The sequence below is a fragment of the Labrus bergylta genome, chromosome 22 (assembly GCF_963930695.1).
Source record: "Labrus bergylta chromosome 22, fLabBer1.1, whole genome shotgun sequence".
Classification (NCBI taxonomy): Eukaryota; Metazoa; Chordata; class Actinopteri; order Labriformes; family Labridae; genus Labrus; species Labrus bergylta.
Window position 1 is genome coordinate 19542228 of NC_089216.1, and position 15462 is coordinate 19557689.

At 41.8% G+C, this 15462-nt stretch overlaps 1 protein-coding gene across 4 annotated transcripts in view; it reads right to left on the bottom strand.

Moving 5' to 3' along the window:
- The window catches only part of dock11 (dedicator of cytokinesis 11), an 87979-nt gene that overhangs the window by 45144 nt on the left and 27373 nt on the right, over positions 1-15462 (bottom strand). For all 4 annotated transcript variants that reach the window (XM_065950226.1, XM_020645584.3, XM_020645582.3 and 1 more), the window contains exons 13-28: positions 15022-15144; positions 14807-14889; positions 13533-13655; positions 13229-13305; positions 11819-12003; positions 11617-11682; positions 8079-8171; positions 4920-5043; positions 4605-4717; positions 4294-4377; positions 4118-4207; positions 2611-2732; positions 2169-2238; positions 1744-1869; positions 1366-1437; positions 827-973 (exon numbers count right to left, since the gene is read on the bottom strand). In XM_065950226.1, coding sequence (XP_065806298.1) covers positions 827-973; positions 1366-1437; positions 1744-1869; positions 2169-2238; positions 2611-2732; positions 4118-4207; positions 4294-4377; positions 4605-4717; positions 4920-5043; positions 8079-8171; positions 11617-11682; positions 11819-12003; positions 13229-13305; positions 13533-13655; positions 14807-14889; positions 15022-15144 — 1698 coding nt within the window. The remainder of the gene's footprint in view (positions 1-826; positions 974-1365; positions 1438-1743; positions 1870-2168; positions 2239-2610; positions 2733-4117; positions 4208-4293; positions 4378-4604; positions 4718-4919; positions 5044-8078; positions 8172-11616; positions 11683-11818; positions 12004-13228; positions 13306-13532; positions 13656-14806; positions 14890-15021; positions 15145-15462) is intronic.

Sequence of the window (15462 nt, forward strand, 5' to 3'; positions counted from 1 at the left end):
TCCTTTAAACAGCAGGGGGCGCTATCTGCTTCTGGCTCTTGTTCAAAGTCTTAAAACTTTGTCAGCAGATAAATATAGGGGCGTACAAACACAGCGATGAGAATCCTCCAGGAATGGAAAAAACCAAAACAGTGTGCAAGAGGCTAAAAGCACAACCAACAGATTGAAGAGAGTATAAAATCATGGTTACTTCAATTCACTGGGGGGGGGGGGGGGGGGGGCTCCAACCAGCGTTTATCACCACAAGTGTTACAACGCTTACTCCTCTTCTTTTTGTTTAGGTCGGGTACAATCACTTCTATCTGAACCACTTCTCTTGCCCGCTTCCATCACTGCAACACCTGTTGACCTGATAACTGCTCTCATATCTGGCAAACCGAGGGGCGTCCAAAATGGCCGTGTGTGTGTGTGTGTGTGGGGGCGGGGAGAATCCAGAGCATTCAGGAGCAGAATCTAAAGTTAGAAGGAGGACATACTGGCTGCTGCATTGTTGTCAGAGAAGCCAGCACTTCAACATAGCATGTTTCCTTAATGTCTGATCATATAGTAAGGTTATTTAGAGAGACATGATTAAATTCAGTAAATATCTCACATATTGCTTCTTTTAATGTTTTTGAAGGAGCCCATAAATATGTGAAATCAAACAGCACTCTGCCAGCTGTTTCATGTTAACTTAAAAAGAAGAGCTGTGGTGTTCTTGAGCAGGGACAAAAATAAAGACAATAAGGGAGAAGCTCAACACACACACCACATGGCAAACAGCCTTTGGTGAGGTGTGTTTGGTTTGTTTTGATGTTTTATTTTTTTTTGCATGTGGTGTCCAGACCTTGATGAAATTAGCCAGACTCAGGTTGATGCAGCGAGCCTCCTCTTGGATCTCCATGTGGCGGATGGTGATGTGTGGCATGATGGACAACACCAGGGACTGGAGCGCCTGGTGGAAACTGTCGGGGAAGCGCTGGGCCCGAGGCATCTAAAGAAAGTCACGACAAACGTCTGATGAAACAAAGCTTGAATTGAAGACAAATGGCATCCAAGCTTGAGGTCAAATTAACAGGATTGTAAACAGATTGTTTTTTTTTTTTGTTGCACTTCTTAGCATCATCACTTTGCATTCTGCAGAACATGTGACGCTGCTGGTTTAAACCAGATGGTTGATAATACACATGGCAGACTGATTCACCCCGAGTCTCCTGCTCTCCCTCGAGTGTGCGGGAGGATTTGGTTTTTTATGAATGTGTTGACAGGTTTTGTAACGTCACTTGTTGAAACACAGACTCATGAACAAACATGTATTTAAAAAATGTAATGATAAGCTTCTCAATCTGAATTGCTCGAAGGCAAACGATTGCTCAATGCACAAACCTTCATGCGGTTGCCCTCTTGCAGGTACTGGGCCATGGATTTGGCCATGATTTCACAGAAGAACCAGGAGTACTAGAGAAAGGGATCAAACAGAGGAAGAGTTAAGAGACTGATCCAGGTATTCAGAAGTATGTACAATTCCTGAGATAGACATCAGCGTTGATATGCAAAAATCATGTATGCCAGTTGGATTAGATAACAGAAACGTTACAAGCAGCGACATGCTGCATGACATCTTTGAAATGTGGTTACAACTCATATGGAAAAAATGTACTTCCTGTTTCGCTGGTTTGACACTTTATCCACAAGTATGCCACCTGCTGTTCAATGTTGGAACTACAACTGGACAGGGGTTGAGAAAAAAGCCAGACGGCAAACCTTGAGCAGTTTGTTGCTGGTGTTGAAATCGGCGGTTTGCTTGAGCGTGGCCGTCACAGCGGTGGCCAGCACCTCGTGAGTGGTCGCTGAGTTTCCTGATGTAGGGTTGTTGGTCACAAACACGTACTGAAAAGAGAAGAAAACACAAATCCATAAATAGATATGGTGCACTGACCAGCAGTAGAGGTGTGTGCACAAGTAAAAGAAGCTGTCTAAGGTTTTGTTTCAGGTTACCTTTTTTTAAAGAAAAAATGTATTGGTGATAAGGTGAACAAAATGAAACAATAATATATAGAAATGACATAGACAAGACAACTAAAGCGAGAACAAAGACAAAAAAAATAGATAGATACAAAATAGCAAAACATAAGCAAAGATACAGAGCAGCAATGCAGACAAAATACATTTAAATGAGTCAAGGTTACCTTCACAAAAGAGCGCAAGTAGTGTTCCAGACCCTCCTCATGACACCTGGAGACTATATGTATGATCACTCTGTAGGCACAGAGAAGGCAGTGTTATAATACTATAAGCATTCATCTGAACGAAATAGTAAAAACTGCAGACATGATTTTACAAAGGGGGCGATCAAAGCCATAGTCAGAGGGGATTAGTGTTAAACTGGGACCTCTGAGAATATGGGAATTACCCCCCAACATCAGTGTTTGGGGATGTGCATTTGCAGGGGATAAGCAAAGCTTGTCATTTTCTCCTATTTGCAGATATTCCTGCTGCATGAGAACAACCATGTCCTATGGGGGCAGCATCACACTTCACAGCGTACAGCCTGCCGGACATCAATTGGAAGACAAATTAGCAGAGGTCCCCAGGTAATACTTATCCCCGTGCGAGTCAGGCTGAACATACCGCAGAGAGTTGACAGCGATCTCATGGGCTTCTTTGGCCGCTGCTGTGAGCACCTCGAACAGCTGCATCAGCACCACAGGCAGGAAGTTAACGATCACATGAGTCTCCATGGCATGCAGGCACTATGGGGAGGAACACATAGAAAGAGAAAGTAAGTTAAACTTATATTCCTCGTGTGACCGAAAAAATGAGATTGCGGATGCAAGTGGCCGAAATGAGCTTCCTCTGGAGGGTGTCTGGGCTCAGACATTCAGGGGAGCTCAGAGTAGAGCCGCTGCTTCTTAGCATCAAAAGGAGCCAGTTGAGGTGGTTCAGGCATCTGTTAAGGATGCCTCCTGGACGCCTCCCTTTAGACGTTTTCCAGACACGCCCAACTGGGAGGAGACCCCGGGGCAGACCCAGAGTTCGCTGGAGGGATTTTATATCCGGTCTAGCCTGGGAATGCCTCGGAGTCCCCCAGGAGGAGCTGGAAAACGTTGCTGGGGAGAGGGAAGTCTGGGTTGATTTACTGCGCCTGCTGCCACCACGACCTGAATCATGCCCGTGCATGGTATGAAACAACCATGCCTAATTGTTTTAAATATTCAGGAACTTTCATAGATAATACAGACTATGTCTTTAAAACAGCTCTGCAGAGGCTACACCTACTGAGGAAGCTGGATGAGTTTGGGGTGATTAAAAAGATTCCTGAAATGGTGTACAAGAATCTGGTAGAAAGTATTTTGTCTTTTAACATTGTCGCATGGTACAGGCTTTTAGATGTTAAGTGTAAAAGCAAACTGACACGAGTGGTCAATACCGCTAGCAAAATCATAGGGAAACCACAGACTGACACTTAGTGACAGACATGTACTGAAGGACATAACAACTGACCCTTCATCCACTACACTCCCAGTTCAAAGTGCTTCCATCAGGTCGGCGATTCAGAGCCAAAAAAAATGTTTTTTGTACCAAAATGCAATAAAATTATTAAATTAAAAAAGGAAAAAATAACCCCCCCAACTCTAACTGCACATTGTTTTATGAAATGCCTGTTTTAACCATTATTTAACCATGCTGACTGTGATGTTGTCGAGGACTACAAGCGCTCTCCTGGTTTTCTGCTGTGCTTCAATGTTGTCTTGTTTCTCATCATGTTTTTTGTCTTGTTCTTGTGAAGCCAAACACAATTTTCCACTTTGTGGACAAATTAAGTTCTATTCTATTCTATTCTATGTGAAAACACCCTAAAAGTCTACATAACACAACATGTTTTTTTTACTTACCACCATTCCCTTGGCATGTTTATAAATGTAGATTTTTGCTTGTATTAAGTTGTGAGTTTTAATTGAATTGAAAACAGAACAGGGCCTGAAACAGAACCCTGAGGGCCTAAAAAGGCCCTCAGGGTGTGAGACAAGCTGAGATGTTATTGTAACGATGGAGATTGTAATATCTGCGAGGACCTGCAGGGCTCTAACTGTACCGGAGGTTTCATATTATATTGTTTAGTAATTAAAAAGCTCACCTTCAGGTATTTGACCAGTTCTGCCTGGTTGCCCTCTGATGTCGTCCTCATCAGCTGGCAGTGCTGGAAGAATTTGTGAAGATGCAGATCCTGTGAAGGAAAGAATCAAATTAAATTATAACACACACACACACCCTCTTCACACCAGCTGCTCTAAGAATATATTGACTCTGTACCTGAGCGTATATTGTTGATGCTACATGGATCCTCAGTTTGAACAGCGTCTTTGCATTTTCCACCCACTTGACATCTGGCTGGGACTGTTCAAAAACACACACTTTTATACAGTTTTTTCAGGAAAGTATCTTAACAGAGACACACATGTAAATAAACATATATCAGCCATCATGCATTTAGCTTGCTGTTAGAATCCTGCTGGCATCCATTAGCTTCATTTAAACTTATTTAGACTGCTGGATAAGTGGTCTTTATCAGAACCGGGTACTGTGAGGCTCCTTCCTGGGGTTTTGATGTAAGAGGACTTTACCTTCTTGGTGTCCTGACACAGATATCCAGGAGGCAGGGTGGCTGCTACAGGCAGCTGGAGCTCAGCTGATTGCATCCTCCCTTCTTTAAGCAGAGGCATCCAGGAGTAACCCACTGAAACACAGATTCACAGTTTTAGTTTTTTCTGGTATGGCAGCATATCAAGTTACACAGCGAAAGATTTTATGATTTGAATAAATAAGAAGAAACAAAAACATGATGGCTTAAAACAGAGACATTTTCACCAGTAGTGTAGTGTTTTTTTTACTAATGTTGCATTCAAGGACACATCTCAATCCAAAGCAGACTCACTCACCTAGTGACTCGACTCCCTCTCTCTTCTTGCTGCTGGCCTTACTGCTGGACTCACAGCTGATGTGGTAGAAAGTGAAGAGGATGTGGTGTTTGTCATGCACGTGGACCGGCAGCTCAATCTTCACCTATGCACAAAGCAGAAAGTCACAGCTGTACACGAGAAGACATTTTCAACATGGCCCATTTCATTTAAGGAGTCAGATTTTGGTGAATGGATAAAGGCATTTAAAACACATAATTTGAATAATTAGAAGTAAGAAGAATGAAGGTGCATTCATTCTTAAAACAATTATTTTCTCTTGTGCCTTTGGCTGCTAGTTTATCTGTGTGTGTGTGTGTGTGTGTGTGTGTGTGTGTGTGTGTGTGTGTGTGTGTGCCTATCATTCCCTCCTTTTTTAACTCTCAAATGAATAGTGTTATAACTTAAAACATAATATTTTAAGTCATTGGGATACGTGTGATACCATTAATACATGTGTAACATATATCACTGTAAAAGCGTCCTTTGGTGAAACCTGATTATATATTGTAACCACTAGGGGGCAGCGACAGCTCAGAAATGTATTTCATATAAAGATCCTCTGACAGGAAGTGACACATTCTGCCAATGTGATTTTCCACAGTTGCAGATCTTGTAACCAACACATTTCTAAACAATGACACGAGTGCATTTCATCAAAACATCCCTCTCTAATTCATGACAGGAGTTTGAATCATCCTGCTAGATCGCTAAATTCTCCTCGCTGGAGATTTAGAGACTTCCACAATATTGTGACACACACTCTTTAGAGCACTCCTTTTCCTTATTAAGACTTTGTGTGAAGTCAGAATCTTTGTCACACTGTAACTCACTGTAACCTGCTACTGGCACTACGACTAATTAGAATCTTTATTACAAGCTTTTCACTGAGAAGTTTTAGAAGATGAAGGGATATGAAATGAAGCAGAGTATGTTGAAAAAGAAATAGATTGTTGTTGTAAACTTGAGCAGAAGTCTTCATGATGTAACAGGAAGCTTAATCATGTGGAGGTAAATCCCAGCGAGCATGCTCCTGTGTGTGTGTGTGTGTGATGTGGGTGTGGTTGTGGGGACTCTTAAGATCCTAATCCGTTTGACATCAGGGCCATATGGAGACCCTCTGCTCTACCTCCTTATCGGTATCCTGGTCAGACCTCTTTCACTGAGCGTGTGTGTGTGTGTGTGTGTGTGTGTGTGTGTGTGAGGCCTCAGCTCTCCCCGGATGGAGATTTGTGGGATTATCTCTCTGCTAGTTGAAGAATTCAGAGAGAATTTGAGGGTTCAAGGAAATTTGAGAATAATAATCAGAGTTTCTACATTTCTGCTTTCAGTTACACTTCTCATCGTTTCCACTTCAGTTTCAAAAACCTGATGAACGTGATTCTCCAGGTTTTTTTTTAATCTTCAAATTTTTATAACACCTTTGCTATGGTAACAATGTTAATCAATCCTTTTGCCATAATCTGCCTGTATTTGCTGTATTCTTATTAGTTTTCCACGTGGACTGGTATTCTGTGTGCAACGAGAGCGCCCCCTGCAGACAGCGCCTCATGTATTGTTGTCAGTCTGCTGTTTCTGTCCCTGTGGTAGGTTGACTTGTAAAGCTCCAGGGAATTACATAAAAATTAGATCATTGTTCTTGTTTAGAGGCTTTATATGTGATTTTTCACACTTCAATGTAATAGAAATCAAGTGTATCCTCTGAAAATAACTCTGTGAGTCATGACTGTCTACAATGGGTGTAACACCCGAGTCCACTGTCTGTGATGTTTTCAGAGTTTTCAGAGTCCTATCTTCAGTTTGTTTACATCGCCCAGATGGCTGGCTGACACCTCCCCTCAAGTATAGAAGTTGTTTAATCGAGGGACTAGAGAAAAGAAGATCGATCCCCAGCTCCTGCAGCAACATGTCCGATGTGTCCTTGGGCAAAGAAACTTAACCCCAAGTTGCTCCAGCTGCTTCATCAGCAGCTTCCGGTTCCGGGTCGCTGCTCGTGCGGAAGACCGGCCGGCTCACAGAGCAGTTATTTAGCGTTTATTTAGCATTTATTACGTTTTCTACTGTTTATTTTTTCTATAGATATATTGTTTTAAGCTTTAAGTTGTATTTAAATTGACACTTTATATTTAGGTTAAAATGTTTTGTTTACTTGCACTGTTGTTAATTTACTGCTCTGTGTGCCTTTGAATTGCCCCCCAGGGGACAAATTAAGTTTTTTGAATTGAATTGAATTAAATTGAATGAATGCGATTAATTACTTCTGATGGTCACTTTACTCAGCAGCCTCTACCATCAGTGTGTGAATGTGTAGGTGTGACCTGCGGTGTAAAAGCACTTTGAGTAGTCAGAAGACTAAAAAAGAAATATACAAGCTAAAGTCTATTAACCATTTATCTATCGGTTTGTTGTAGAATAATTCAGGCTCACCGCATTATTGGCTTTGCTGGCTATATGTATGAGTGTATGAGTATTTATCAAGCCATTATACGTATACAATAATTTTAAACCATACAGACAGTTCAAACAGAGTCAACAGTCATGTATTATGTGGTGACTGAAAAGGCATAGGCAGACGCAAACTGCTTATAAACGCCTATTCTACTAAATGCTAGCTATGCAATTCTTTTACATGTTTTTTGCAAGACTCCTGTACTGGTGTGGAAATTTTGGGATAACTCATAAAAAAACAGGATAGGAATAGGATAGGCTGCGGTGCGGTGCGAGTGGTAATAAACTCTAGGATGAGATACGCATTACCTTTTGTCATGCTTCTTTTTTCACTACTTTTCACTTATATCCTGCTGTCTCTGTCAAATCCTTCTGTCATTTAATTTTAAAATTATTCATAGCAGGAGGAGTCATGATGTAGTGACACGATAAGGCAAATTGGCCAGATATCTGTAATAGGCGCACAGTAATTTAAATTAAAGATATTGGGCAGGAGCAATTTAATTATTGTTCACACGAGTCCTGATGAGAATAACATGACATATCGATATTCAGAGTGTCTGTGAGAGACCTGATATGCTTCTGTTGTTATGAAACAAACAGCCTGTTAGAGCCCAAAGTGAATGTTCATCACACCACCACCACATTACAAGCCTGCAGAGCTGCAGCTGCTCATTGTGTGACATCGCTCACCTCGTCGTAGAACTCCGGGCTCTGATTGTGGTGCAGGACGGCTGCGTAGGTGCTGTTGGTGAAGAGTGAGTCTCCTGGCTTGCCGTAGATGCACTGAAAGGCAAACACACAGACATAAGTCTGTGACACAAGTCATAACAATTGTGGTCCTTTGATGTTGGGGCACGGCGGTGAGTATGAGCCGAGGAATCTGTGGTAAAAGGTGAGGTGAGTGTGCAACCCTTCATGTACAGAGAACAGAGAATTAAGGGAGATTTGTTAAACAAAGAGCTTGTCTCATCATGAAAATTATATGAAGTTTCAAGCCTTAGAATCAGTATCAATACCTCTTTTAATTAAAGTGACGGTACCTTCAAGCTTCTGCTGAATGTTTATGACAGAAAACCACAGGACAATCACAGAATTATGACTAAAATGTGATCACATAAATAGTATTTTTACCTTCAATGGTAAATAGAGACATTAGTGGATGCACATTAGGGTTGTTTTGAGAATGCACTCTTTGGAAAATGCTACATAGCCAAAACTCAATCTTGTACCAAAGCTCTGTGGGAAAATAAACTTTGGTGGAAAAGGTCAAGCTTGAGCAGGTCAGGATATATCTAATGGGGAGCGACAAATCGTTTGATACGATAATTAGGATGCTAACAATTGTAGTCATCTCTAATGAACAGTAATGAGCAGGGCTGGCCAGAGGAAGGACAGAGTTCTGGAGCCACATGATTGAAATTGAGACTGATTGGAGCAAGAGGATGAGAGGAGCCGTGAGAATGGGGTGAGGCTAAGGGGGGGAGAGGGGAGAGGAGAGAGATCTCAGGTCAATCCGAGGAGAAAGAAGCAGGAGGAGGAGGAGATCTGTGGATTCAGATCAGAAGGTAAAGTAGCTATGCGGCAGAAAGTTAAGGGGGCTGATGGGAGTCCTGATTACCTGAGTCAGGATGAGGGTGTGGGGCCATGGCCAAAGGAACTTCCTCAGATTTGATCTATCAGCTGTCAGTCTGTCCTGTTCATACATGTACTCTACCACACGTGACAAAACCTCATTCCTCACATTTTGAGACTGCTAGATGTGAGAGGCGATTAAATCATAGATTACAGACATGCTGCCGTTACAGTGAATAGTTTGAGCAGGATCTTTTCAGCTGATAGCTAGCTTAAACTTCAGCTTCATCTGACTACATAACAATGGTGTGAAAGCATTGACATTATACCCAGGCCTCCATCCAACAGGTGCCATATGCACATGCTGAGTGAGAGAGCATTGCTTGACTACATTAAGAAAAGTTTTTTTTATGAATTGGGATAAAAACAGAGCTACTGATAGCTGGGATGGAAGGCCAATTCATATCAGCTCGAAATGCAATTAGTTGGGCCAATATTTTCAGTTGGCTTCATTGGAGGACTGTTTTCAGGTATTAAAGGTGAAATTAGGTGAAACCAAAAAGAAATTACACCAAGATGAAAAATGAAGGTTTGATGGGGGAAAGTAGTGATTTATGACAAAGATAAATTCACTTTGCAGTCTTTGGGGAATCTCATCATCATCATCTTCAACTTTCACATTCCTGTGACCAAAGATTAGAAAAATGTCCTCTCAGTCAGATTTTTGTTTCATGTAAAAAACAGAATCTCCCCGAGCTCCCGCTGCCTCTGATAACAAATCAGGTGAGAGGTGTGCTGCTGGCTCCGGCTCCTTGTTTTGTGTGTGACTTCCTGCCTCTCTGTGCTTTAAAGCATTGTTTGAGAGCTGACTCTCTGTGTGTGTGTGTGTGTGTGTGTGTGTGTGTGTGTGTGTGTGTGTGTGTCAGATCTACAGTATCTAACATGTATGCCTGACTGCATGCTGATCTGTCTCTCTGTCTGCACCATCTTAATCGGGAGCATCAAGTGTAAATGTTTTGGCGGCTGCAGTCAAAGAATTCCTGTTTTCCTCCCTTCCACTGGAAAAGGGGGGAGAAAAAAAAACAGTCCACACCACTTTGATGAATGTTTCCGCCCACAAATATTTGACATGTGTGGCCAGAGAAGAAAAAGAGGAGAGGAAAAAGAGAGTGACCATTTATCATCTTCTCCTGCCAGCTTTAATAACCAGCTTCTTTAAGCATTTCCTTTCTCCTCTTCTGGCCCCTCAGCTGCTCATCGACTTCCACTTTGTGAAAAGCAATAAAAAGACGAGTTTATCGTGTTGGAGGCCTCTCTGCTATTGATCAAACCTCACCTGGGATATTCAAAATCTTTTCAGGACAGTTATATTGTTTCTGCACCAGGCTCCTGGTGATCTGCTGAGAGGAAGGAGCACGCCTGTTTCATCTCTACGGATCTTCCTCCTCCTATCTTCTGTTTCATTCTAAACTACATGAACATCTGAATTGACAAAATGCAGATGTATGCTTTATAAAATGAAGACTCTGATATAATTACTGGTAAGTCTGCAGACCAACTTATATCTTTGTATGTTTTTTTTTAAATAATTACTGAACCCTGATTCATCCTGGGACCTATTTTGAGTGCACAAGTCTCAACTTCTTCAATCAAGATAACGTCTTTATAATTTAGAGACTAACACAAAAAATCTCTTCACATATTTTGTAAAATACACTTTACATGGTTTTCTAACACTAACATGTGTCTCTAGTCTGTCTACAAACCCCCCAATGATGAGAAAAGTCCATCCTGTCCGTCTTCTGCCAGCTCCACTCTTCAGAAAATGTGTGCTCAAACAGGCCGTTTGGAGATGTTCCCTTCATGACATCACAAAGGGCAGTAACCCCTCCCCCAGGTGGGTGACACTCCCACAGCTAGGTGTTTGTTCTGCCCTCTGAGTCTGCTTTCTCACCGTAAACAATAAGACATGGAGCGAGAAAGACCGAGTCACCCAAGAGAGTCGGGATGACAAGCACAAAGAGACGAGGACAGATTCAAACCCACAGTCGTTGTACATGGGGACCAAGACATAACCGCTAAGGTATTGGTCGCCCCAGCAAAAGATATCTTTATGAACGTTTTTTTGTGTGTGCCATTTTTGCTTGTATTTGATAGGTCAGATAGAGACAGAGAATGTTGGGAGAAGAAAGTGGGAGATGATATGCAGCAAAGGGCCAAGGCCATTCAAATAAACCATTAATAAAAAATACATGGCATGCATGCGCTAACTGCTGAGCTAAACTGGCACTGTTTCATTTTGCAAATGTAATCAACTTCTGCAATCTGACATGAGAACAACTTCAGGTCAGGTTCAAGTGTAACGGCTGGGGTCAGCAGGAGTGGGAGTTCTGCTGAGATTACCTCGACCTCAAGCTCCTCTCTAGTCTGAGAACCTGAGCTTTTTTTTAATGTTAGAGGGAAGGAATAGGGACGTTTGTAGAAACACGTAACAGAGTGTTGTTGGCGAAGCTTTACAGCATGAGGATGAAACTTGGTAGCCCCAGCAGGCCACCTACATATTATATATGGTGGCCACACTGTTCATGCAACTCACCTATGAAAACCCTTCTACAACACATGGTCAAATGTGTGTATCATTATGAGTACAACTCACCTTTAAAGGGGCTGTACCCTCTTCATCTGAATCTCTGAACTGGATGCAGACTGCGATGTTTCTAGCCTGGGGTAGAAAAAAACATGCACAAGTTAATAATAGCACACAGCAGAGCAAACAAACAGAGAGAGAGAGACCATGAAGCAAATCTGGGACGCCATCTCTACCCTCATTTTAACCACATTCATTTTGAGTCCCACACCTTGGTGAAGCTCTTCTGGTTGTCGTATTTCAGCAGCTGGGGGTAGACGTACAGCTGGTTCTTGTAGGTGGTGAAGGGGTAGTTGTACTTTGCCTCCTCGGGGAGAAACTCCTCGACCTCCACTGACACCCGCTCACAGCCATCCTCGAAGGGCTTGACGGGAATGTACGAGGAGGTCACCGTATCTGGAGGGAGGCAGGGCGCACAAGTTAGGGAACAAAACCTCCCTGTTTGTTCTGCCATGCATACTCAACTCAAAATCATTCAGCGTATTATTTCCACAACAAACAAACCAACTGTTTATATGGACAAAAACAGGCCTTACTCTACTGTATTGTTTGCATTAAAGGAGCAGGAATTTGAAAATCTCCTGAGATTTGGAAGAGGAGATTTATACGTGAACGCAAACAGCCTCATTTTTCACTCAGACTTTACCCTAAGCTTCCCTGACAGCCCCTTAGTATTGTTTCCTGCAGCAGGTTCGAGTGAGCTGAGGTGAGAACACAGCAGGATTTAATCTGGAGAATTCACCGAGAGCAAGTGGGAGGGGATGGTGACGATTATTCTCTGTGACTGGTACAAGGTGAGCGACTGCTACGATCTCTGTGGCCATAATCAAACAACAGCTTTATGTTTTCAGCATGATCTTTTTCGCTCTTTTTGTTCTTTTTTTTGATTCCATTGAACTACACATAGCATTGATTAAAAGGCAATTATTCTCATCATAGCGTGGTATATCGGACTCTGTTGCTTCGTTCATTCATTTTTCTGACCTCACATCTCGCCTCAGGAGACCCCTACACCCTCCCACCGTCAGAAGGGGATAGTCGCGGCGCTGGTGGCGCAGTGGTTAGTGCGCGTGCCCCATGTATGGAGACTGTAGTCTCAAGCGGGCGGCCCGGGTTCACTTCCCACCTGTGGCTCCTTTCCTGCATGTCATTCCCCTCTATCTCGCTCTGATTTCCAACTCTATCCACTGTCCTATCTATCCATTAAAGGCACAAAAAGCCCAAAAAATTAATCTTCAAAAAAAAAAAAGAAGAAGAAGGGGATAGTCATCCACTGTGAGGTGCATATGTGAACAGCCAGGTCGGGAGAATTTCACAAGCAGTCCTCCTGAAATGATCTAGATTGTCAGAAGTCCATATGTGAAAACAGCAATAGAGTCTTTAAAAGTTTTACTGTTACTTAAAGGTGATCAAAATTAAGAAATTCAAGGTTAACCTACTTTTTGTTTTTCATACTAGTGACTAGAAATGTTCAGCAGAGGCTCACTGTGTGACTTACATTAAACTACAACAGGCTCCAAAAAGGTGTTTATCATGACAGATCCTTTGTGTTCATGTTTACTGTCACAGAAAGACAAATGTTGGGACGAGGAGAGTGTTCAGAAATGACAACACAGCTTACTTGAGAAGTCAGGGGGGACACATTCGATGGTGACGTTCAGTTGTCCGGGGATGGTCTGAAGTTTACTCTTCTCAGGTCTGACAAGGAACAAAGACATTTCAAATAAGAACAAAGGGCAATCAAGTCTGGAACATGTGTCATTTTAAATATAGATATATATTTTTTGATGGTAGGAAAATCCTGAATAAGCACAAAAGTCCTTTGCAGTACATGTGAAATTTCATGAACTGCAAAAGGACATGAGTGTTTTGTGCTTCAGTAACTAAGCGCTGGGTTTTATAGCAGAACGGTGGTGATGACTCACTTCCTGATGTCAGCCAGCAGCTTGATGATGTCATCAGTGGAGATTTTGCTGCTATCCTGGCGGTAGAGAGGAGAAAACTTCCCGTCCATGTCGAGGCTGCCCTGAGCGTCTTTGAACACTTGCCTGGAAATACAAATAACATACATAGCTACAGCTCCAGCCCCATGCAAACACCATATCCACATCTACATTCAAGGTTAAAGGAATCAAACTGTGAATGGGGGGAGCTGGCAGGACAGGGCAGAACTATGTTGGTGTATGTGATGCTGACATGTTATATTGTAATGCTGCTCCATGTCTGTCCTGCATGATATACATTTTTTTACATTAACCAAATGCTGCTTTATGTGTATGCTGCATGGTTTTATGTATTTTCTCCTGTGGCTGCTTACCTGTCTGCTTAATTACTGTCATGATATTTCTATTTGTAGCTTTTAGCGATGTTTGATTTTTTTTTATTTTTAGGGAGCCTTTTATAAAATCTGGCCAGGTACAACAGATGACAATTAGCCTTTTGGCTAACTCTGACATATTTACCGAAATGTTTATTAATATGCAATGTCCCTGTAAATAAAATAAATAAAATAAATAAAATTTAAAGGGAATTTAAATACTTTGGATTACAGGTGGAATCACAGGGTCAGTTATGACACGATACACTGCAATACCATATGATGCAATTATTAAGATGAGATACAATGCCAGACAATTTTAATTGTTTTTGAATTAAGTGTTTTGTTTCATTTTAATTAATGCTTTGTGAAAGAGGGGCAGATATTATAAGATTAGTCTTATTTCTGTTCCTTTTCATTCAAAATTTGAGATTTTATGTTTGTTTGTTTTTCTTAACTTTATTGTTTGTTTGAATGAAATAAAATTTACGAATAAAAAAAAATAAAAAAAAACATTCAAATTTTGTCCCACCCCTCCTCCTGATTGCTTTTGCTGCAAAATTCTGCATGTATAGAAAGCTTGATGCAAAAGCCGACGCTAAATTTGAAATTCGTTGGTATGAACATGATTTAAAAAAAACAAAAAAAGTAAAGTTAGATGGTGAACCTTTGCTTCTTCAACCCTTGGAAACCCATTTAAGCTTAAATAAAAAGTGGAAATTTGACATATTTATCATAGACTTATTGACTTTTAGGATACAAAATCCAATGCATTATGATATCATATCAGTGCATTCCTACAAGGCTGTTACAAAATGAATGAATCCAAACCACAGATCATTTCTGTTTCATATTTTAACTCTTGGAGTATTCCTGTCTTACTTGGCAGCCCAGGCAAACGGCATCCTGTACTGGCCCAAGCGTTGGCATGTCTGCTTGGCAGCTTTGAGCACCTTCTGGGCGGTCTGCGGAGAGAGACACAGGAGAATACAAACACAGAATCAATATGGTGGAGAAAACACACAATATGTGTGACTGGTAAATAAAGTCTGCTCTTGTCTCCGGTTCGGTTTGAAAAGGTAAAAAAAGGTGTGGACCTTGTTGGTGTCGGAGGTCTTGATGTACGGCTCGGCACAGTGAGTGATGCCGTTCTGTAACACCTTCTCGACACGGGCTACCAGGAAGATATCAGCGTGGGGGTTGGTCACTGAAAAGATACCCTGCAGGAGAGAGAGAGAGAGAGAGAGAGAGAGAGAGAGAGAGAGAGAGAGAGAGAGAGAGAGAGAGATCAATTCAGCTGGGACTTCATTAAGGATGAAAGTAATGATTGTTTTCACAATTGACATATCTAACGTTATCAATAAATCATTGAGTCAGGCAGAGCTGTGGCTCAGTTGCTGGAGTCGGCCGTCTCTTAACCAGAAGGTCGGGGGTTCAATTCCAATCTGCTGCAGCCACATGTCCAATGAGTCCTTGGGCAAGACACTTAAACCCAAATTGTAAATAGCTTCCTCGGTATGAATGTGATGAGTTAATAC